The sequence below is a fragment of the Cebus imitator genome, unplaced genomic scaffold (genome assembly GCF_001604975.1).
Source record: "Cebus imitator isolate Cc_AM_T3 unplaced genomic scaffold, Cebus_imitator-1.0 Scaffold489, whole genome shotgun sequence".
NCBI lineage: Eukaryota > Metazoa > Chordata > Mammalia > Primates > Cebidae > Cebus > Cebus imitator.
In genome coordinates, this window is record NW_016107804.1 from 1,155,313 (window position 1) to 1,181,056 (window position 25,744).

The following is a 25,744-nucleotide window of genomic DNA, read 5'->3' on the forward strand; positions in this document are numbered from 1 at the left end:
CGCTGGCCGCGTCTCTTCAGCGGAACCCGAGCACGGCCCGGGAAGCTGGTGCGCGCTCTGCACCCTGGCGGCTCCAGATCCAGCCCAGGCGCAGCGGGACCCCCGCCCGCAGCCCTCTCCTCCCGCGTCGCCCTCCCAGGGTCCTTGTCTAGCCTCCGCCGGCGGAAAACGGACCCCAGGCGACTGGCGCTCACCCAGGCTACTACCCAACAGAGTCTGGGGAGAGCGCTAAGTGGGGACGCCTACTGGCAAGCAGCTCCCGCCTCCCTCCCAGGCCGGGGAGCCGCCCCTCCCAGGGTAGCTGCGCGCTGGGCGGCGCTCGGACCCCTCGGCAGCCGCAGGTGCCCGCCCCAGCCCAGCCCAGCTCAGTCCAGCGCAGCCCAGCCCAGCCCTGCGCTCGCAGCTGCCGCTGCTCCGTGGCACAAAGGTGCCTTTCCTTGCTCCTGCTCCTTCCTCCCTGCTCTGGAGTTCTCTTAGCACCTGCTCCCTGGGTGAAAGCATCGTTCCCAGCCTCAGGGGAGGAATGAAGGAAGAATCGAGACTAGGTGAGTGGTGATCTAGATTTAACAAATAATAACAATAAACCCGCATATTGAAGGTACTGATGGGAAGCTAGGAAGTTCAAGGAGAAGAGAACACAAAGGCTGCTGATCAGCATAACTCACAGAACTAGATGCGGGCTGGGACCAATTCTAGCTATTTTGCACACCACCCAGGTTCCCCAGTCTGCCACTGACTCACGTGCAGTCCCGGACAGACTTCAATAAATATTTGCTGGGTTGAGATAAGTGAGTGGAGGTGTTTCTGCTTGTTCTCCAGCATCTAAACAAGCAAAAATTAGCTGCCTTGATGGCTGACTTCATCTGCACCAGGACTTTCTTCCCCGGGACTGAAAAAATAAAATGTGGTGTATTCACACAACGGACTGCTATGCAGCACTTAAAAAGCTGAAGTCAGAGCTGTAGGGATCAGCATGCCTGTACCTAGATTTCAGAAGTATCACGGTAGATAGACACAGCAAGATGCAAAATATATCCACTCTATTGTGCCATTTAGGTGACTTATTTTAAAACACTTTTCATGTTTGTAAAATTGTAGAACGGGTACTGTAAAATGTATATCACATCCCCGATTGTGGCTGTCTTTGGAAAGTGTGAAAGGGAAGTCAATTGGACATTAGGATTAAGATGGGAAAAATATTTCTCTAAAATTTTTTAAAAATGAAAATGGTGATGTAAAGATGACAAAATATAAACAATTGTTAATTGAGACAGTGTTATTCACTTGGGTGTTTTTCATGTTTTTTTTTCTTTCTCGCATTTTAAAATATTTATTAATCTGAGAAGTTCTGTTTTTCAAATGCAAACAAAGTAAGGTGTGTCTATGCACATGCTGTGACAATTAAATCTAAAAAGTTCAGTCAAAAGTTGCAACTTTCTTGCATCACCCTCTATGTTTTCCAATCCTAGAAGACCACACCTCTTCACCTAAGGAGGCTTGGTGGTTACAGAAGCTTACCTGTTGACAACCCCCAAACGTACAGGCAGAAGATGAAATGTTGGTATTAGCAAACTAGTCCCCAGTTAATAATCTGATAATCTGATAATCGGCCAAGTCAAGGTAGACTCTGAAAACTCCCTTCAAGCCAGATTTCTCTTCCTTTTTATTTCATATGCTTTGAATTTTCGTTTTCATGGATGGTATCTGTCCTCTTGACATCCCAAAATGATGCTTAGGTAACAATGCAGATTTAGTGCCGGGAGATCAGGAAGGGCGTGGGCTTTGGTGAAAGAGTCCTACAGCTCTACAGGGCTCTGTTCAGCAGAGTGCAAAGGATATGTCTACATTTTCCTGCCAGAGAAAGTTTGATTTCTTTCTAGATGTGAAAAAAAAAAAATCTAATTTGGTTATCCACATGGGAGAGAAAATGAAAAATAATTTTAAACTGGATTGTGTATGTTAGGTGCAATGAAGAAGATACTAAACCACCACCCAGTAGTTCCATCTGCTTCCCCCTTCCCCAGACATACACAAAAATGGTTCCCTGTTTGCATATTATCTTCCCACTAAAAATCACTGGGTCTGTGGCGAACAAAATTGTCTGCGCATCAGAATGAAACTCTGAAACATGGAAAATTGCTATAATATTCCTTCGTCTTTTTCTTTAACAACTTGCAAGGTCAGTGCTTGGTACATCTCAATGTTGCAGGAGGACAGACTACTTGAGAAAAAGCTGAGGTGTGAAGAATGACATAAGAATGACAGGACTGGGGTGCAGTGTGAAATCTACATGTACTCAGGTTTTAAGCACAAAATAAAGGAGAATGTAGTCGCTGCCTGCAGTTAAGAACTACAATTCCTTAAAATCAATGTTCCATTTAGGGCCATTCATCTCTTTCTAGTGCCATCGGTGGTTCAGTCTTTATACTATCTCTCATTTGGATTTTAAATGCCATAATAAAGCACAAAGGACACCTCCATTTGCTTCTCCCTAACTCACAATAAAACACTCACAATAAAATGTGCATCCCACTTACTTCTCAACTCCCTTGTCCACTGGAGTTAAACGCCTTTTGATTTTTTTTATCTTGGAGAAATGGTTGAGCTCTAGCTTCCTGGATCTCAATAATTCCACTGAGCTTTCTTCAGCTACCTGTGACCACCTGCCCCTGCTCACTCCCCCTCCCATACCATTTAATTGGCTGCTCCTTAATTGCTGACTCTCTTTGCTCTCTATTAATGATTCTTGTTAAAGTCCATAAGGCACTTTGCCAGCAGTTGGCTTTTAATATGAAAAAATAGCGTTTCCTTAATAAATCTGCCTTCAAAAAGAAGGCTTTACTTACATTTTCCTAATGGGAAAATGAGCTTTTCTTCCACACTTGCTCCAGGGTTTCCTCAATTCTTTTTCAATAACTCATTCTTAACACTTTCTTCAATTCTGCCTGTAATCGATACTCCCTTCACATGTAAAGAGCTCAGGAGGAAACCAACTATTTTTAAAAAGACACAATAAGGAAATTCTGCTACTCTTAGAATTAGCAGGAGCTAACATTCATTCTTTGCATATTAAGTGCCAGGCATTGTGCCAGTTACCTTACATACATTGTCTCATTGTCTGCATCCATGACCATACTTGTGCTAAGCATAGAATTTCCTTAAGCAGAATTTTAAAATATTATTTTGTGCAAAATCTAGAGCTTACCCATTTTTCGGGTAGATCTGAAGATCTGGGCCCATGTTTCCATGTGGTGACAATCTGTTTGATTTGAGAGCCATTACTTTGTTTGGATGGAGCCAATGTCATCATTGTCTGCCCAATGTGCTAATGTTAAATGTTCGGTCTGGCTCACTCATTTGCATTATCTGCCTGGCTCCTATAAGGATCCCAACTTGTCACTCCTGAGATAGACACTGTTATTGCCCCCCTTCTAGAGCAGAGAGGTTAAGTGACTGGGCCAAAGGCATTATCAGTGTCAGTTTTAGGACTGGAACACAGGATGCTGCCTCTCTTTACCCTTATGTTTTAAAGTGGAGCAAAGCCATAAATACTTTTTTCAGGATTTTTTCTTGTTCACACATATCATTTAATTTGAGCCTCTTTAAATTTAATTTAAATTTAATTTGAGCCTCTTTAAATAGAGCGGCTAACAGTTTTGAGCACTTATGCTATGAAACTGCTTTATGTATTGAGTTAAATGTATGTATGTCATACATTTATGTAATACACAGTTCAATATATAGTTATATATATAAATGTATATAACATACTTAAATATAACAAAGAGTTATACATACATGTGTATTATTTAACTTAATATATAGTGAGATAAGTATATGCATATTATACATTTATGTAACTCAATACATAGAGCTATATGTACATAAATACAACACAAAGAATTATATATGTGCATATTATACATTTAACTTAATATAAAAGAGTTAAATGTATGTCTATCACATTCAACTCTCCATTGAGGAAACGACCATTATCTTCTCCAAGTTCAGAAGAAGGAAAAAGAGAAACACACTGAAATTCAGCAATTTGCTGGTATAGTAAAGTCCAACCCAGAACTTTCTTTTTTTATGTCGTAGTACCTTCCAGGGCATGCAGAAAGAGATAGCTAATGCATCTCTATGACTAAAAAAAAAAGTTTTGTTGTTGATCACCCAATAACAAGAAGAAAGTATAAAATCAGCATATTTTCTCAGTAATATTTTTATTTTAAGTTGTTGAATAAAGCATTGCTGACTTATTTTTTAACTTTTCTACATATTTTGAAAAATATGTTGCTTTCCTCCCGTTTTATAAGTCTAGGTCTGCTACCGATGAGCCATGTAGTGTGTTCTCCTGTTGCTTGAGGTTTTTATTCTGAAATCATGGTTTTCAAACACAGAAGTTTTCACTACAGTGATACAGATGAGGTTAATGTTTCAGCCACAGTCTGTACTCAGGGTGCCTGGAGTATACCACATTATTAAGATACTATTTCTTTTCCTATCCTAGATATCCAACTAAGGCTTCAGGACATGTTTTGAACAAAGATGGGTGTTTCTGCCAGGACAGTATAACTCGAGGATCCAGGACTAGGCAGATTCAACCATGGGAGCCAACACTTCAAGCAAACCACCAGTGTTTGATGAAAATGAAGAGGGTAAGAAATGTGGGATAATGGCATATACAAAGTAGAATTTTGCAAAATTCAAGTACACGCTTCTAGTTTCATAAGTAAAGCATAATCATGGTCTGTAGGACCTTGAAGGAAAAAGGCAGAGCTGCGTGATTAAGTCTGAGGACTTGGTAGGCTCATAGCTAGGTTTTACCTTCCACTTTCCATGGGACCTTTGGCAGCTTTCCTAATCTCCACTATATCAATGTCCTTTGTCCAAAGGGAGCTGCGTTTGGACATGTGGTAGATAGTTAAATGATTTGTTTGTCCTCTATGCTGTTCCTTGGCAGTTGAAGTTACCCCTATTGCTCATTGTTATAGAAAATATATTATCAAAATGTACATGAATGATAACCAGTGCTCATAATATTATAGAATGAAACTGTGCCTTCTGAATTTCCAACTGCCAAGCATTTGCGTACTAGACAAATCCCCTAATGCTATGTCATAGAAAAAATAATCAGTTTTATTTAAAGAAAGGGAAAGTTTCCAAGCCAGATTCATCAAGACAAGAGTAAAGGCACGAGTCCTCCTGATTCTCCCATCAGTGAGGCATGCTGGAATGGGCAATGCCTCCTCGTGTCACCTTTCCGTTCTATATGTAAGTGTGAACAGCATTGGCGTATGCAGGTGGCAGCTGTTTATAGGTTGTCTGGGGAAAAAAATGCCCCAGGCCCCAGGTAGTAAGTAGTCCAGACCTCTCTGAGAGAGAGTTCTTTCGAGTAATTCCCAGAGAGCTCTGCTAATTGGAACAGGGAGGAAAGGAATGTACTGAAATTGAGGAAATCTGACACGAGTCCTACTACCAGTTACTTGTTAGGCTCAAGCAGTTAATTTACTGACTCTATCTTCAATTTCGTTATCAATAAAGTGAGGCGATAGGTTCGTAGCAGCTCAAGAAGTTTATCATTTTGAGATCTTAAAGCAACTTTGTGAATTCTGAAGAAGCTTCTTAATCATCAAGGAAAGTTTATTGTGTTAGAATGCAAGTTTAATTGCTGAAATGGAAACTACAAATAACAGTGGGTTAAGCCAAATGGACATGTTTTTCTTTCTCATGTGACAATCTAGGCAATAAGTAATCCAGATGATGTGTGGTTCTAGAGCCAGTTAGGGACTCTGATTCCAACTAGCTTGCCTTTTTCCTTCTCTTCCCATTTCTAGAGTGGTACCCTCAGGGTGGCTAACCCACCACACCAAATTCCAGCCAGTGACAGAGGTGAAAAGTAGGGGAGGCTATGCCCACTTCTTTTAAGGATTTGCTCTGGCTTGTCACGTTTGTTCACTTGCACTTACCTACATACAATTTCCCTTGTATCTACGTAAGTGCAAGTAAACGAAAGGGAAATTTAGTTTGTTATCTTGGGTGGCCATGAACCTTCCAAAAATAAGGAGTTCTGTTTTATTACCCAAAAAAGGAGAGTTAGCAGATTGTCATGATTGGGGACAACTATGTCTGCTGTAGTTGGGGTAAGAATCTTAGTTTTGAATCTTTGGATGGAAATTCTTTGAAAAACAAACTATATGGCTGATCAGGATGTCTTGTTTCAAGCTATTCACTGTCAGTTTGAAGGCCCATCCTTACTATTTCTACAAAATAATTCCCAGGAACTTTGAAATTATATAGCTAGAAAGGGGTCTTAAGAAAACTTCTTCTCATTGCTATTTTTGTTGCCTTGCTTTAATTGATCAAATAGTAAAAGCAAGGATCTAGAGACTAGTGATATTACTTGATTTTACTGTCTTTAAAATGGAAAGACAAGTAGGCTTGCTTTTCATTTATTTGGTTTACTCTGCTTCCTGTGGACTCAGAGTTAATGTTGTACATGAGGCTGGTTGTCAGAGAATGGAGTGGAAAAGAGAGTCCAGCTGCATGCTTTTAACTTGCTAGGGCTATGTGTCATTTGAAGATATTAGGATAGCATCATGATGAGGAAGCACAGAAATGCCTAACTCTTCCTTGATTCAGCCAGGTGTTCTTCTTGTGGAATGCACAAGAAAGCTACATATCGAAAGGATTGTGATAACTGGTAAATAAGGGACCCCATTTTAGTTACCTTAAGGGACTCTAGGAAAACTAGGTTGGAGGAGTTAGGCTTAGGGACCAGATAGGTCTTTCTTAACACCCTCTAGGTCACCACCTTTTTGTTGCCCAGCTTCTTAGTCCAATGAGATGAATGCAGCACCCATAAAGGGAAGATCTGAGCACAGCAACAAGTCTGTACTTCCCAGAGGTGCTAGGCTCTCTACCTGTTTATGCACAGTTGTAAGGCAAAGGAAGTAGGAGGGCAAGTCCACCTACTATAAACTCGTCACTCTCTAGATACGAGGAATAGAGGAGGAAACAAGATGGTCCTTGCTCTGTCTTTGTGAAGCCCATGTTCTGATGGTGGAAGGGTGATACTAAACAAGTAAATAATACATAAACCAGATAACTTCACCGTGGCTTAAAGTGCCACCAAGGAAATGACTTTTAGTGATCTTACAGAGAGTAACAGTGATGGTGGGGAGGCCACTTTAGATGGGGTGGTTGGGGTTGTCCTTTCTAAGGAGGTGACATTTGGGCTGAAGCCTGAAAGATGAGAAGAAGCCACCTATGAAATTACATGAAAAGAATAGTTCAAGGACAGGAAAAACAAGTCCAAAATCCAAATAATGACAAAATTGGGATTGAATAGTTGCCTATAACTTAACATTCTCTCATGAGCACGAGTTTGTCAAAGAGACTGTATTTATTGCCATTTTAACTTATTTGATTAAAAAATCATTGAGTTTTGACAGAGAGTATGCCATTACAGGAAATTTACTTTTCTTTAAAATTCAGTACATTTCATAAAGTTCATTTGGCTCTTTGCATAAATCTGAATTGAGCACAAGGTAAAATTCTATCTGATTGCCGTGAAGCTGTGAAGCTTCTGACCAGGAAAAAAAACAACCAAAAAGCACTGACTAATCAAACGACATTAATGCCTATGTCATTTTGATATCCATATTTTTATATACATAATCAAACTGGGCCAGAATCAAGGGCACTAAAATGAGCCAACTTAATTATTTTAAAAATATTGCTGAAAAGAATCCAATATGTGATTTTTAAAAAAGTGTTTAATGTTTTCTTCAAACTGTTTAATATTTTCAATAGATAGATATGAGAATAAAGTTTAACAAATTGTCCCAAGTATTATTATAAGAATTCTATCCCATGGAAAAAGTGTTTTTGTTCACTTTGAAGGTAATTAAGGAACAAGATAAGATGTTATTGGATATCCCTTGAGATAAGCTATTCTTGCAAGAATTCATCCTGACACTTACATTTTATGTTGTTACACCTGATATCTGATCTTGCACACATCATTTTATTAGTTCCTTATGTTCATCTTTATTCAGTGAAAACAAAGTATAAGATTTACAGGCGGGGTGTGGTGGCTCAAACCTGTAATCCCAACACTTTGGGAGGCCAAGGCAGGTGGATCACGAGGTTAAAAGATTGAGACCATCATGGCCAACATGGTGAAACCCTGTCTCTACTAGAAATACCAAAAAATTACCTGAGCATGGTGGTGTGCGCCCGAGTAGTCCCAGCTACTCGGGAGGCTAAGGCAGGAAAATCACTTGAACTCGGGAGGCAGAGATTGCAGTGAGCTGAGATGGCACCACTGTACTTCAACCTGGCGACAGAGTGAGCCTTGCTTATTTGATTACTGTAAGGTGTCTTTCATAAATTAGATCTCAAATCATACTATTGCTTTGTTTTTTGGTTTTAGCTTTTATATTTTAGGGCAAATCTAAGTCCTAATTACTTTTTTCATTATTGTGGTAAAGTGTATATAATAAAATTTACCAGTTAATCATTTTAAAATGTATGGTTTATGACATTAAGTACTTTCACATTATCATGCAACCATCATCACTGCCCATCTTCAGAACATTTCTATCTTCTCAACTGAAACTCTGTACCCCTGAAGCAATGACATCTCCATCCCATCCCCTCCCCAGTCCATGTTAACAACCATTTTACTTTATGTCTCTATGAATTTACTCTATGTACCTCATATAAATGGAACATGTAATATTTGTTCTTTTGTGTCTGCTGTATTTCATTTAGCATATATTTTCAAGGTTCATCCATGTTGTAGCATGTGTCAAGATTCTCTTTCTTTTTAAGGTTGAGTCATATTCCATTGTGTGGATATACCACATTTTGTTTATCTTTTCATTAGTTGACACTGATTGTCCTGACCTTTTGATTTTTGTGAATAAGTCTGCTATAAGCATTGGTGTACAAATATCTGTTCAAGTCCCTGTTTTCAATTATTTTGGGTATACACCTAGAAGTAGAATCACTGGATCATGTAATTCCTTGTTTAACTCTTTGAGGAACCATCATACTGTCTTCTGCCTAATGATGTTTTGTGTTTCAGTAATGGGACACAGCCTGGCATGATGGGCTGGAGTATTGGAAAGGCATACACGGGTTCAAATCTCAGCTGTGTCGCATGTCAGTAATCTATGAGAAGAGTCAAAGGGGATGTAGCCTGGTTAACCATTATCAGACACTAGAGTCAATTTGACTAATTATAAGATATTCTAAGGAAACTTGAGATACTGTGAGTAAAGTCTCCAAACCTAAATAATTACTAATGAATTAATTGGTAGGAGGGGTGAATTTCTATTGTGAAAGTTATTCAACCTTTGTAAAGCCTCAGTTTCTTTATATGCAAAATGCAGGTAATAATTGGGCATACTTCATTAGATCTTTGTGAGGATTGAATAAATAATGCAAGGAAAACATTTAGCAAAGTATCGCACGTAAAGTAACCACCCAATTAATGCTAATTAAGTGTTATTTACTAACATCAGAATTTCCTAGTGTGAATTCTTCAAAATACTTTAATTTCTTAGAGAAACAAAATTGATTAAATGCAGCTCTGTCGATGCCATGCTTGATTAGGCCTACTCATGATTCTATTGATTGGATTAACAGAGTGGTAGATTTTATGGATTCTGTGAAAACCTATATAAAAACACTTTAAAATAATCCCAGTTATTGACTGCACAAAAACATAATCTCATCTGATATTGTTTTTGCACCCACTGAGGTTATTGTATTTTTGTTTAAGGCAAAATCAAGAACTAATTGGGATGAAAATAACTGAAGTTTACTTTTTCTAATTTAAGTCTAAAACTGACTAATAAGTAACCTCATTTGATCAACAGATGCAGTGAAAACTGTTCCACATTCCCAACTACCATGTGAATATTCTGAGAAATAATTAATGAGGCAGAAAAAACATTTTTTTTTGTTTTCTGAAGTAAAAGAATAGGTGTGCAAGTAATATTTGTTTTTAATGCTTATAACCATTTTTTTAAATCTACTTTATTTTCTCTATCTGAATGCACTAGGTTTTTTTGGTTGGTTGGTTAGTTGGTCTGGTTTTGCTTGCTTTGTTTTATTTTAAACAACAAACATTTTAAAAAACCAATATTGAGGTCTTCAGGCTGATTTAGAAAAAAAGCAATCTTTACAGGAGAAAGTGGACTTGTTTACAATTCAGAGTCTAAGCAACAAGGGAAAACCTTGCAGTCATTATGAGTAACATATGTATCCAAGTTTATATGAAAAATGTAAAGGTGATAAAGTTGGCTTAGTTAAATCAACAGACAGCCTTCTTCTAGAGTATTATAGCTAAGAAAATTTGGACTTAGTTTAAAAAGCTGCTCCAAAGAGTTCATCAATGCACTGAGTTTTGCAGAGAGAACTCAATTATTGCATTATTCTTTGGACTTGCTGAAAACTCAGTGTTCCACTTTTATTTGGCAACACTCTTCTCCTAGGATATGTGGCTGTTTCCAGTTTTCCAGCATCTTCAGTGACAGAGGCAATGGGATCCTTTAAAATGTTGGGCCAAGAAAACTGGCCACGGCGTTGCAATCCAAAAGAAATAGGATGTTGCTAAATTGATTCCAGCTATGAAGGACATTGAAAACTTCTTTTGTTATTTTAATGTCTATGTATGGCCTGTGTGCACTCAGTTGGATAGGCAAATGAATTTCTGACTTTCCCTTATCAGCCTTGAGTAATGTTGTCTTGTGTTTATTATTTTGCATTAGAACGGTTGGAAAAGTTAAAGAAAAATTTCTCCAGCAAGAATTGGCTTCTTAAAAATTTAAGTCATCTTGGACAACCTAACATTTAGTAAAGGCATTTGTCATATGTAGCCTCAAGTCCGATTTATGGCAACGGTTTAATTTGTAAGGGCTTTATTTCTCCACACAAAGGAGAAACAAACTAGAAAGCCAAGAAAACAGACCACAAACACTGAGCTAGCAATTCCAGCTGGAGTGTTCTCTGAGCAGTGAATTATGAATACTTGGTTAGGAGAATCAACTCAAATAAATTTAGCAAACCTACATCCTACCTTTAGAACTTCCAGTGTTTGTTAGTATATTAAAGTCTCTGAAATGCCCTATAATAGTGAAACCTCCGTCTTCTGATATTTTAAATATTTATTTCAAAATGAAATAATTTTTGTGAAAAACCTTTTAATTCCTTGTGGCTCATAATATTCTATGGGTCCCAGTTTGGGAAATGAAAGGTTGTAATCATTGCTACTCTTGTTCTATTGGAAACATCTTTCCCTTGATTTTTCCTCCTAGTTTAAATGCAACAAATTTTTACATGTAAAATATTTGTAATGTGATTTACATATAAAAATGTAATTTTCCTATTATATGATCAAAAGTGGTTATGCTCCTCTGTGAGTTTTCCTTACAAGTTTTTATGTGGCACAATTTACATTTATTTGGTTTAATGAGTAAAACAAGGTGGCTCAGTTCAATTCTGGGATGTTGGATGTTTCTAACTAAAGCACGAGTTGGATTTGATGAAAATTCACTGATTTTTTAAATTGTTTTTTTAAAATCAAGAACATGCTAAAGAGGGTCTTCTGAACAAATTCTGTCGAAGTAGTTGCTGATTATTAAATAACATTTATGCTACAATAACTTTTTATACTATCCAAAGCTATAGACATTTAAAATTTTCATTTTGCAACTACCTAGGTTGAAAAATTAAATCTGTAAACCACTTTCATTGTTCAGATAATTGAGTTATCACTTCAAGCCTACCATCTTCAGTGAAAATGGAAGTGAAGGCCTTCAGGGGGGCTGACTTCTGCTGGATGGCCTTGCAAATGTCAACTCAATTAGAGTGACCAGTGTTAGCCCTTAATTCACAAACTCAGGTCCCATGAAATATACAGGGATTTCTACTATGCATTGCTATGTGACCATTCAAGGAAGGTTCATTTGGAAGCACAGACATTAAAAAGCCAATCATGGAATCATATTCTTGTTAAAACAGGACATTGCCAAAAAGGACTAGAAAACTTATGGCTATAGATTTTGAATCCAATACTCTTGCATAGACTTTTCTGTTTTCTCCTAAACTATGTCTTCTTTCCTTTCTGGAGGCATATTTATAGTAAAATAAATACAATTAACTTTGTTTTATACTTGAGTAACATATACCTTTGGTTATTTACGAGAATGACTTAAAGCAGGTGTTGGCAGCTTTTTCTGTGATGGACTAGACACTAAACATTTTATACTTTCTAAGTAATACAGTCTCTGTCACAACTACTCACCTCTGCTATTGTAGCTTAAAAGCAGCCTTAGACAATGCAGAAACAAATAAATATGGCTTTGTTCCAATAAAACTTTACTTATGGACACTGAAATGTGAATTTCAAAAACATTTTCCACTTATGATTAAATATCATTCTTTTGATTTTTTCCAATCACTAAAAAATATAAAAACCGGCCAGCAGTGGTGGCTCATGTCTGTAATCCCAACAGTTTGAAAGGCCAAGGCAGGCAGATCACCTGAGTTTGGGAGTTCGAGAACAGCCTGACCAACCTGGAGAAACCCTGTCTCTACTAAAAATGCAAAATTAGCCAGGCCTAATTTGCATCTGGTGGGGCATGCCTGTAATCCCAGCTACTTGGGAGTATGAAGCAGGAAAATTGCTTGAACCCAGGAGATGGAGGTTGCAGTGAGCCAAGATCACACCATTGCACTCCAGCCTGGACAACAAGAGAAAAACTCCATCTCCCAAAAAGGTGTAAAAACAATTCTTAGTTCATGAGCCATGCAAAAATAGATGGTGGGTTAGATCTGGCCCATGGGCCATATTGTGCTGACTCCTGCTCTGAGCATCTTGCATACATTTCTTCACATGCTCTAGGAGATTTCTGATATCCACTCATAATCCTCTTGTCTTACACCGAGACTAGAAGCTGTTCTTTGCAGATGCTTAATAAATTGACTCTTCACTGTCATTCAGTTGATCAGTGTGAGCCAGTGGAATTACTTGGGCCAATAAATCTAGTGTTTTGGAGGGTAAAATATCCTATTTTTGTAAGATATATTACTTAATGGCCACACAACCTAAATTCAGTAAAATGGTTACAACCTGTAATGCATTTGAAATATGACTAGGCAGAATTTGCTTCCTACTAATCACAGTTATTTGATTGAGGAGCATCCAACAATTGATGTTAATCCCCCCATCCTGCCCCACTGTTCTATTTTGCAATTCATTTGAAAGAAATTGTCAATGTATTTCTGACTTGTGAGCAAATGCATGAAGTGGGGTCCAGCAACAAGAAAAGAAGCTCTTGCTGCCCATTGCTTGGTTTTGGCACCATGCATAGATGTCAATAAATCCCAGACCTCCTGGGTCACTGTGTTTCAAAAAGGAAAGTGCTGACAGTGCAAACAGCTGCCATCAATTGGCCTTGGAGGCTGCCTCCTTGGAGAAGTTCCAATTATGTTCTTAAAGGACCCACCAAGCTCTTCAAGTGTTAGCGGCAGCCATTTGCTGCCAACCATTTGGAATAATGAAGGGCTGGTGAGCCAGTTAAGTGACTTTTTTTTTTAATCAGTGGCTCCTAAGTGGTAGGCTCTAGAGCTGACCTTCAACTTTAACTAATGTCATGGCATCAGAGGGTTACAGATTAAATCAGTGGTCCCAGTCACTCTCTGAGGACGAGTACCAACTACAGCAAAGCTTTTCTTAGTCTACTGTGGATGAGAAAAATTAGGACAATGTATAAGTGTCCCACCAACTTATGAAAGCTATTAAAAATTTAATTTTAAGATTATGTCATTTCTTGTATGTATGTGTGCTTAGTATTTACACATAGTTTTTATGAGAATAAAAAGATTGGCCATGTAAAGCACTAAGCTAATGACTGGCACACAGTAATTGCTCAATAAACGTTAGCTGTTATTGCTATCATTATATAATCATCATGGTTTCCAATGCCTTTACTTGGCAAATAAAAAACAAAAGTCACCCGATATAGATTTCCCTTTTCTTCCCTAGTTTTTTGGGAGGTAGGAGGCAGAGATGGAATTTTCTGATCTGTGAAACCCCAATTTATGGTTGCAGTTTTCCAAAAGTGCTATGTTGAAAACTCATTTAAGTTGCTGGAATGAAAAAAAATCAAAAGCGGCCTATTGTGCCAGGCACAGTGGCTCATACCTGTAATCCCAGCACTTTGGGAGGATGAGGCGAGTGGATCACCTGAGGTCAAGAGTTCAAGACCCGCCTGGCCAACATGTGAAACACTGTCTCTACTAAAAATACAAAAATTAGTCTGGGGTGGTAGTGGGTGCCTGTAATCTCACCTACCCAGGAGGCTGAGGCAGGAGAATCCCTTGAACTTGGGAGGCAGAGGGTTCAAGGGATTCTTGATCTTAGCATGAGCCAAGATCATGCCACAGTACACCAGCCTAGGCAGAAGAATAAGACTCTGAAAAAAAAAAAAAAAAAGAAAAAAAACCGGGGCCAATTGTAAATATGACAATCATATTCATTTCAGTGTGGCAGTGAACATGGAAAGCTGAGAGTTTATTCAACATTTATTTTCAATATAAAATAATTAGGTGTTACTGATGGCTTGAATATGGGGCGAGCTGGAAAGAACAAAATCAAGGATAAATCCTGGGTTTTTGCTTAAGTAGTTATGTGGATGGCTGTGACATTTTACTAAGATGGAGAAGTGTGGAGGTGGAGGACCTGTTCACATGCAGTCTAGAGTTCAATTTGGATGCATACAGTGATTGTGGGATAGCTAAATGATGGTGCCAAATAGGAGCTGGAATTGAGTATTCAGTAATGAGTGGGAAAATCTGGGATGGAGACAGAAAAACGTGGTTATTAATTTTATGGGAATGGCTGAGTCTACTCTGAGAGAGAGTGTGTAGACAAAGGAAAAGAGGAATCCTAATATTTAGAAATCAGGCAGAGGAAAGCAATCTGGCTGTGGAAAGTGGAGGAAAGAGACAGTTGATCATCCAGTTCAACACTACTCTTGTTGTAGTTCACTTATGTTGAATGCTCCTGTGTGACTGAGTAGGTGAGAAAAATCTATGAAAGTAGGCAACATGAAGGATGTTGATATTCACAAAAGCAATTTAGTGGAGTGTGGAGGCGTGAGCCAGACTGTAGTGAGTTAGTGTTAGGAAAAGCAGCAAAGGAGAAAGGACTTACAGAATGTCTACATAAATTGGTTATGAGTGACGTATAAATAAGGAACAACAAACTGCAGAAGGCCGCAGGAGGCCTCTGAGAAGGAAGGCCTTTCCATGCCTCATGTTCCGGTGCAGGGTGTCCTAGGCTCTGTTACCATAAACATTGTGCTCAAGGACATAACACTATGACACAGCCAGACTTGTTGGCTTCTTGTAAGGCCCACGTTCCATCAGCTGCACATAGATAATAGGCTAAAGATAACCACATGTTTTTGTTTTGTGAAACTCCCAAACTGCCACTGTTATCAATCATTAGAATGACACATCAGTTCTAGCTCACTGATTCACTCCACCATCATTCCACCCCTACCCTATAGATCAAAGTGATTGTAATCAATAAATAATGTGGATGATCAGAGCTTGGGGCCTTCACTGTCTCCTCCAAAGTAATGAGTGATGGCCCCCGGTCCCACTATCTCCCTTAATCTGTCTTTTCTCATTCATTTGTCACCACTGAACACGGGATACCCACAGGTGATGTAGGACTGGTTCCCTACATGTTCATAGATGAAAGGTAAGAATGCAGATACAACAAATATAGACAAGCTTCAAGAAGTCTGGTCCAAAAGGAAAGAGAGAAATAGACAGATGATGCCTAATATAAATCAGCTAAATATAATAATGGATTTTTTTAAAGATGAGATGCTAGAGCATGTCAGCAGATGGAAATCAACTAATGTAACTCTGTTAAACTGGGTGACCAGGAACCAGGACTGGCTTTATGAGTATGGACCAGGTTAGATACACAGGGCCTTATACCCAGAAGAACATCACATTTGGAGTGTTTCTGGTGAGACAGGGTCCCACTCCGTTGCCTAGGTTAGTGTGCAGTGGTACAATCACAGATCACTGTAGCCTTGATCTCCCACCACCATACCCAGCTAATTATAATATAATACAATGCAGAGCATTAAACTCTGCAGTTGCTGTCTCCAAATTCTGTCTCTTAGGCTCTCACCAACCCCTACCTCTGAATCCAGATATTGAACTCCTCAGGGAGTTCAATTTGGAAGCAAATGATGTGAAAATGTACTTTACTATCCAGTAACATTCTTGTTATGGGGTGGTGGCAGAGACTGTCCAACAACCATAATGTATTTTATCATCAGATCAGTACTCAATTTAAACATGACAGGACTGGACTGAGGCACAGGAAGATTAAGCCACTGACCTTAAGTCAGATAGTCGCATGGCTAGATCCTGAATCTTGATCTAAAATGAATCCCATTTATTTCAGTTATAGCTATCCTCTTAGGATGGTCAACGAGAATGCACGTATAACATTTAATAAACATTGGGAATTGCTCTTCAGCAAGAATACATCAAACACCCATGATGTGCCTAACTCTAAATCTTACTCTCAGAGAGCTAAAAATAATTTCATTTCACAGTGACATTCATCTTCACTTCTGCTGTAACTCACATGCGTATGCCACAGACCACATTATTAACGAAGTATTGGGGGTTCCATACAGAGTACCTTTTTTCCCATTGAGCTTTGCTTAGCTTCTTCTACTGGTACATTTGGATTCTAAGGACAACAATTTGAATGCTTTTTATCCATGTATTTAACAACTCATTTTGATCCAGGTGAAGTGACTCACACCTCTAATCCCAGTACTTTGGGAGGCTGAGACAGGTGGATCACTTGAGCCAAGGAGTTCAAACCAGCCTGGGCAACATGGTGAGACTTCATCTCTACCAAAAAAAAAATTTTTTTTTTAATTTGTTGGGTATTGTGGTGGGAGATCAAGGCTACAGTGATTTATGATTGCACCACTGCATACTAGCCTGGGCAACAGAGCAGGACCCTGTCTCACTAAAAACAAAACAATTTATTTCACCATCATCATTGTCATTGCTCACTCTTCAACATTTTTAGCTCAACTTAATTAATATGATACCTTGTGGGATAATTTTTGTTTATTTTTATAAAATATTGAAGTTTTTGCCACTCTGATAACTTCTTCATCTTCTGTCTAGAGTATAACATACCAGGTAAAAGGCTCTAAAATAAGGCTTGAAGTATGATAAAGATCTTCTGTTTAAGTCTTATGTTCCTAATCAATAACCAGAATTGGCATGCTTGCTTTCCTCAGTGGGTTTCCTGGTAGTCCAGATATGATGCCAAGACTATTATATAGTCCAGAAATATCCTATAGTTAACATTTGTGGTGGTACCTGATTTAAAGGTAGATGAACTTCATTGCAGCTATTTTTAGGAAATGTATATTTAAATTGCATAGCTAAAAGCAAGATTTATAATTATAGAAGGAATGCATGTAAGTTGTAGAAAGCTCAGAAAATAAAATCAAGAAGAAAGAATTACCCATCATGCCTCAGCCCAGAAATAACCACTGCTAATATTTTTGACTGTTTTCATTTGCAACCCCTATCTCCTACCTGCTGTTTTTCACCATATTTCTTGTTTAAATTTACTTAATTTTTTATTAATTGTGTTTTTCCTCCCACTAGAAAGTAAACTTCAGGAGAGCCAAGGATTGCTGCTATTTTGTTCACCTTTGTATCCTCAAGGTTGTTATATCTGCAACAACTCCATTCCCAAATAAATTTCACATTCTGACATACCAGGGGTTAGAGCTGCAACATATTTTTTGGGGAGACACCTTTGGTTTCATGGCTGCTTCAACTCTTACCAACTCCATGAGCTTGAGAATTAGTTACATCTCTTCAAGTCTGAGTGTGTCACTTGTATTTTGTGGCTAATAAGGCTTATATGAAATAATGCAGGTTAAATGCCCAGCACTTTGCTTCATATCCTAAGGTTTCCAAAGTGCTTTATTACTAGATTTCTGAAGGAGGTTTATGCTTAAAGTTTTATGTTAGGATTTTGGTTTAGAGCATAGCATGTTTTATTTAGAAGAAATCTGATTCTTAACATGGAATTCACAAGTGGTATTATGAGGAACCCGGAAAATTATATACAAAGTTTATTTTATATATTTGCATTATTTTTTCTCTTTGGAAAAAAGACTCATGTATTCGCCAAAGGAGTCCATGCTATCCCCCCAAATTTAAGAATGTGCTTGCACTCATATTTAACAACTCATAGTTGTCTTGGGATAGATTTATAGGAGAACCTCAATTTTAAAGACTTAGCACTGAGTCAGAGAGAAAATTGAGAGGTATTTGCCAGGTGGATTGAGAGTGACCAATGCTTTACAAGAGTAGGCCTCAAAATGTGATATTTTTCTTAGGTTATCTCATTTTACTGTCATCACAAATGGTGAAGAAATGGTCAGCCACATTGATTTAAAGAGCAGATATTGAGACTCAGCAAGGTGAGAAAACCTGTCCTGATTCACACACAGGAAGAGGCAGAGGCAGAAACTTCACCTCACTTCTGTCTGCCCCCAAAGCTCCAGGAGAGTACTTTACACTTCACCATACTTGCTCATCCGCTTACTAATTTGGCTCTTAAAGAATCCTGAGATATAAACAAGAAAATTATTATGATCCCCCTATTTGAGTGAGAATATGTGTCTAAAAATGATTTTTTAAAACACTAGTCAAGGTCACAAAGCCAGTGAATGATAAAGTGATGGATACCTCTGACTCCTATAGTTAGTTCATCCTTCAAAGAACAAAAAGAGCCTCCATTTATTGAGTGTCTGCTATACTCTAGATATGTTTTTAATATATATTATCTCATTTAATGCCCACCACATTCCTATAAGTATCATTATGCCTATTTTACGTATCAGAAAAAATAAAGGCAAGATTTCTAGGGAAAGATGCTCAATAGAATACATTCTTCTATGTCCATTCCTTTCTGAAGATCTTCCTAATATAACAGGAAAGAATTTGTCTTAAGATTTAAACCCATAAGATGAAGAAACAGACAGGGGAGGTTCACTATCAACAATGCAGAAACTGGAAAGCAGACAGAGAACTAGAACCAACATAACTGAGTCCTGAGCTTCCAGAAGGGAAAGCTGAGAAACAACCAGCCCCACACCGTAGAACCCTCCAAGGACTCAGGAATTGGCACTGTCATGTGCCTCTGGAGCTAGAGGTGAAGGGGGAGAGCTGAAATAAGTGAGATTGTTTAGATATCTATTTAAAAACTAGTCATGTCCCTTTTACCACCTTGGAAAAAGAAAAAGAAAAAACAATTCTCCGTCCCATACTATGGTTTATCCTTTGGAGAGGAAGCTTTCTTAGTGGGGAAGTTGAGTGCAGAAGATGCCTTGCTGCAAATGGAGGGATCAGGTAGATAAATGCATGCTGGATACTGGGGCACCCAGCCTTCTCTTCCCACTTGGATCTGATAATACTGGCAGCCAGGGACTCACCCTCTAGTAAAGAGAATGATAGAATATTTTCTGGAGGTTTTGACCAATCCAAGAAGGAAGATTTAAAGTTATCAACATTGGAGATTTTCTAATTCAACATCCAGGTGATAGCAGAAGCAACACTATATAAGCTTATTGCTGGCAAGAGCCACATACTCAGAATGTCCAAACAGGGGTTTAGGTCTCCACACTTAAATATGAGTAGACAATCAAAGATTCTTAGGCATTTGGGAAAGCCCTCTAATATGACTGATAGAGACTAAAACAAATGAACAGGGGGAAAAGATTAACAAAAAGTATCAGAGGTAAGAGAAAGCTATGACAATCAAAAACAACCAGACAAAAACAAAACAACAACAACAACAACAACAAACATAGATACCAAGAAAATAGCTTTCAGAGAGCAAATATTTGCTTTGGGAAAAAAAGTGACAGCATGAATGGAAAAATCCAAAGAAGATTTAGGAAATAAAGAAAATTTCCAGAATAATAAGCAAGCAAAGATCTAAATTAAAGGGTAAATAAAAGAACATTTAACAGCTAGGTAAGGCGTTCTAATTTCTAAAGAATAGGCATAGAAAGAGGGAAAGAGAAAATGGAAAGGGGCAATTATTATTACATATTTTAAGAATAAGAGTCCAGAACTGAAGAACATAAGTTTTCAGATTAAATGAGCCTATTAAAAGCCCAGCACAATGAAAAAAATCATAAAATTTCAAAACATTCAACACAAGTATATAAAACTGAAGGCTCTAGAGAAGAAAACTGTAGCATCCAAAGGATCAGGCATCAGAAAAGCTCTAGACTTCTCAATAGCAATGTGTGAAAAGTTGGAAAATAAGGAGAACAGTGTATTCAGATTCTGAAGGAAAATAATTTCCAACCTAGAATTCAATAGTCAGCCAAACTATCAGTCAAGTGAATATAATAAAAATATTTTTCATGGATATATGATATTTCAAAAAATTTATCTCCCATGCAATCCTTCTTACAAAGCTGTTGTAAAATGTTCTTCATTAAAACAAGAAATAAGAGGCCATTGCCTGCAAGAGCCAGGAATCTGTCCTTAAAGAGGCATAAAGGAAATCCCCAGGGTGATGGTGAAAGGAATCCCCAGAGGGCAGCTGTGCAGCAATAGAGACAAATAGTCCAGGCTGGATTATGGCAGAGGAGAGACATTTTCAGGAAGATGACAATGTGACTGATGCACCAGAGCATGATGAAAGGGAACTAGACAACTGGAGAAGAGTTTGGGATTGCATTAGGAAGGAAATACAGAAAAGTCAACATGTATAAACAAGACAATTCCTAATTCCAGGGAAAGCAGAACATCGTGCAAGAAAAGAAAACTAATGATAGTTTACTACAACTCAGTTGAGCATACCATTTATGTATTCATAATAATGAATATACTAAATATTAATCTAATCAGAATTATTATGCCAGATACAACTGCATGAGAAAGATGGGGGTATGTTATGGTAAAACCAAAGGAGGAAGAACATGAGCTAAATTCTCATCTACCACCTTGAATATTCAATAACTAATGACTAAAATGGAAAAGAAAGGACAATAAAATTATACTCTTTAGGGACATGGTGGAGATCACTCAATGAATGGCTAAAGAGAGGTAAAAGTGGTTGCCTCTTGGCTGAGAGAGAATAGAAGGTGGGTAAGGAGATCATAGGACTGTCATTTTATCCTTTTTAAAAAATAGCAAATCTTTTAGAACTATTTGATTCTTTAAGCTTTATAAAACTATAGCTATAGATATGTAACTTGAAAAAAACATTAAAAAGACTGAAATAGAGCAAAATATGAATCGTGGTTATCTTTGAATGGTTTTGTTTTTTCTCTTTTTACTTTGCTGTATTTTATACTGATAGTATAATATATATACATGTTATAATATATATATTATAATATATATATCCTTCTTGTTTACAACAATAGATATCCTTCATTGTAAATAAGAAATTGAAGCTCAGAAAAGACAGATAAGTTTCCTAATTTCTAATATCTTGTAAGTGGTAGAGCTAGGATTCCACTGTACGTCTGTCTGACTTGAATTATTTTTATCTTTCATAAAAGCATTCAATCTTTGTTAGAACCCAAGAGGGAAAATTGTCATGCCTCACCATTCTCTCCCATCTCTGAAGGTCCATAGTGCCTCTTTTGTACGCTAGACAAACTAACACTTGATTGGTTTCATTGATTTATTTGTTTACTTACTTGTCTATCTATGCATTAATTAATATTCATCTAATTCCAGAAAGATGAGAGAATGGATTGCAAAGATATATATACTACAGCAAAATAAAATTACAAAAATGAAACAAGGGACATTTGATTAATCAGGTTTTGTCTCTTCAGACTTCTAAATGAGTCACACACAGTTTTCCTTCTCTACTTGGGGAGGGTAAGTTTCCTGGGGGTGTGACTGAATCCCAAGCTTCTTATGTCTTTTCATCAGTGCCTACAAAAGCCCTGGGTACACGAATACTCAATGAATATTTTTTGGTTTAACTTGCCAGCAAAGCTGTGTCTTCTAGGGAAGTGACTTCAGCTTCTTTATCATCTTGATGTGACTATCTTAAAAGGGTGTAAGTGAGCCTTTCTTTGTAACTGACTACATTTGAGAATGCAGCATGATAGATAAAACATTCATCTCATTCATGGAGAATTGTAAAATCCAGCAGAAGAACTCTCTTTTTAACCAGTGCTTAAATTTTGTCCTTTTCCATCATTCCTTGGAAAATCATGCAATGTTCCTTCTTAAACATGGGTAAAGTGCCAGTAGGACTTAGAAGAGGGACTGATTCTATCTCCATTCTGACTAGGTTTGTGGCAGACCATAATTTAATGTCAGTACCTTTCTGTTGCCATAGTGAAATACATTTATTTCTGTTCAAAGATCATGCAGCCCTGACAAAGCAAATACCCTCTGACTCCCAACGTTAATTATCCTTCAGTTGCTGCAGGGTTTTCATCCATGTCCTCACTTAGGAGAGTTGGCGGTTGTGAAGCAGATGGGGTCCACCATTGCAATGGTGGTTCTTAATGCTTTGAACTCAGAGTAAGTCAGTGCTTGAAGCTTTTAAGCTGTAAATCCAATGTCTGCAGAGAAATCTGAAGCTGTAATATTAGAACAACACTGAAATGAAGACTTCATTGCCTAGCTCATTAAGGAGTCCTTTGATAATAGCATGTTGGTAAGACTTTTCTTAGAAGGTACATATTATATAAATGATGATGTGCTAGGAAATCAACATAAAGGAAAATATTTAATATATTCCTCCAAAGCCATCCTTTTTTGATAAACTTTAATAATGGTACCTCATTCCTTCATACCTTAATTTAAAAATGTTAATTATGCACCTGCTATGTGTCCAGAATGGTTCTAGGTGATGTGGATATAGTGATGAACATGACAGGCCTAGTGTCTGCCTTCATGGAGTCTATATTCTTGGCACTGTTGGTCCTGTGTGAAGTTCTAACATTATTTTGCTTAATATTTTGACAAGAGAGGCAATCTTATGAGCTGATACAAAGGTAATTCATCTGGTAACAATAGCGATAACATAAATAGCAGTAATAATAATACATTATTGAGTTCTTATTCTCTGCCAAAAATGGTTGATAAGCACTTTTAATATGGCTTCTTTTACCTAATCCTGACTATAACCTTAGAACCTACATTGTAACTGATCAAAATTGAAAGAAGAAATTGAAACTCAGAGATGCTAAAAAAAGTTCATAGCTGTTAAGTAGTACAGCCAAATACAAATCCAGAGTCTCAGCTCATAGCCACCATAATGTATTCAGAAACCTTTAGGACTCATCACAATATTAAAATCATGGAACTTGGAGCCACACAAAGTAAGATTTAAGTCCAAACCCCGACCCTGTGGAGTTTAACTTTTCTGGGTTTACATAACATATCTATAAAGTAGTCGTAATAATATTACCACCTCATGTTGTTTTGGTAAGGAGTAAATAAGATAATGTATATTTTTGGATATTTGGAAAGGTATTTGGATAGTGCCTATACATGTATATATGCTACTTAAGAGATAGTAATATAATTATTAACTGTGACTTAAGATGCAGCACAATGCCAGTAGCAGCAGTTCTATCATCAATCATTTACAGATACTAAATTGCTTCAAACACATAAGGATAGAGGCAAGGTGGAGGGGAAGATCTAAGAAATTGATTGAGTCAATATTTATATAAATATTTATCTACTGAGAACCTTTTTACCTCAGGGTTTTGCCCTCTTCTGCCTGACTACCTTTGGAACTCCTATGCATTCTGCAAGGCCCAGTTAAAATGCTGCCTGTCCTTGAAGAATTTTTATCTTCTAAAGTAGGAAGAGATTTATCCACGTTAGAATTCCTATAAACACCTGCAGACTAGTTCTAGGCAGGCTTTAACAAAATCCTCAAGCAATCTTTGAAAATACAGATTCCAGGTCCAGCCTCCAGAGAGTCTGATTCAGATGAGGCCAATGAATCTGAATTTAGAAATATGTATTTGTGTGATTTTGATGGGTGATCGTATTTGGGAATCACGGCAGGACCTTGTGGCTCTTGATACGTGTACACTATATTTCAGTTATTTATTTATATGTTTCATCTCTTCCTGGGAAATTATCTTCTTGATACTCCAATGCAGAGATAAATTAAGAGAATCTGTAGGAAAGAATAGAATATTACGCCCCTTGCAATGTTTTTCTGAGGTCGTAATCATGTCCTCTAGGATGCTTTGCTGGAGTTCCCTGGACTAGGTCAGCTTTTCCTACAACATGCTCCCATTACAGATCTCCCTACAGTACAAGTGCTTATATTACTTGGAACTTGAATCTATTTTGCTAAAAAAAAAAGTTAAAAATTAAATTTTCAGAAGTATACTGAGATGCCTGCAGAGTAATCAAAATAGGATCTACATGGGTAATGTATATTAAGTACTCAATTTCTCTGCGTTGCAGTATGTTCACCTAAAAAAATGTCAATAATAGTAATACCGTTTCAGAGTTGGCACATAATTAAGATAATATATGTAACATATTTAAACTAATGATGGGTATTCCTTATGTAAATGTTAGGTATTAGCTACTGTGAATTTTTATGTTGTCCCTCTAGACTGTAGGCCCCCTGAGGGCAGGCAACCTTGGGCTTTTTACTCATAGGACATAGCACAATGGCTATTACTTAGTAAGCAGTAAGTAACTGTGTGTTGTCAGTGAACACAGACCAAGTTCAGTGAGCAATGTCTTTGAAAGCATCTACTACACCTAGGACTCTCAGCTATACTGAAACAGAAAAATGAAATCCTCTCTGGACTGGAGAGTAGAAGGCAGACATATGGCCAACCAAACATTAACTGTTTCCATGTCAAATTGACTTTGCTTTTAGAGAATCATAGCCCTGAGGAGTGTCATGTTTAAGCAGCAAATTTGTACAGCAAATTAACATGCCAAAAAAAGCATGCAAGACTTAACTTGATTATTTTTTCTCCGTTCTGGAAAATTTAACTTACTTTGGTCTTACATTATCTTGAAATTTATCTTATCTTGAACTTATTCAGACTGTATTGGTTTAATTTGCTATCAATTGACGATATATAGTGCACTGGAATTTAATGTGTTGCATATGTGAAATATTTACCAAATAAATAACCTCATAAGCAAGAGATGGAGGACCTACTTTAAGAGGAAATTCTTGCAAAGCACCAATAATCAGATTGGCATGACTGCATACAGGGAAATAATCAGTTGTTTTAATTTTTAATTTAGGCAGTAGCAGAATGGCTTTTGGGGAACTTTGGAATTTGGAAATCTTTTTATCCTACATATTGAAATTTCAATGATGTAATTTAGTCTAAGGCTGTATGCTAGAAAAAGATTTCAAAAACAAAAGCATCCCAGCACTTTGGGAGGCCGAGGCAGGTGGATCACGAGGTCAAGAGATCGAGACCATCCTGGTCAACATGGTGAAACCCCATCTCTACTAAAAATACAAAAAATTAGCTGGGCATGGCGGTGTGTACCTGTAATCCCAGCTACTCAGGAGGCTGAGGCAGGAGAATTGCCTGAACCCAGGAGGCGGAAGTTGTAGTGAGCCGAGATCGCGCCATTGTACTCCAACCTGGGT

The 25,744-nt window shown here is 37.7% G+C and overlaps 1 protein-coding gene across 1 annotated transcript in view; it reads left to right on the forward strand.

Moving 5' to 3' along the window:
• Positions 1 to 305: 305 nt before the first annotated feature.
• STK32A (serine/threonine kinase 32A) overlaps positions 306 to 25,744 on the forward strand; it is a 143,730-nt gene continuing 118,291 nt past the window's right edge. The window contains exons 1-2 of the mRNA XM_017513249.2: positions 306 to 545; positions 4,511 to 4,658. Of these exons, the coding sequence (XP_017368738.1) occupies positions 4,607 to 4,658 (52 nt within the window). The 5' untranslated portion in view covers positions 306 to 545; positions 4,511 to 4,606. The remainder of the gene's footprint in view (positions 546 to 4,510; positions 4,659 to 25,744) is intronic.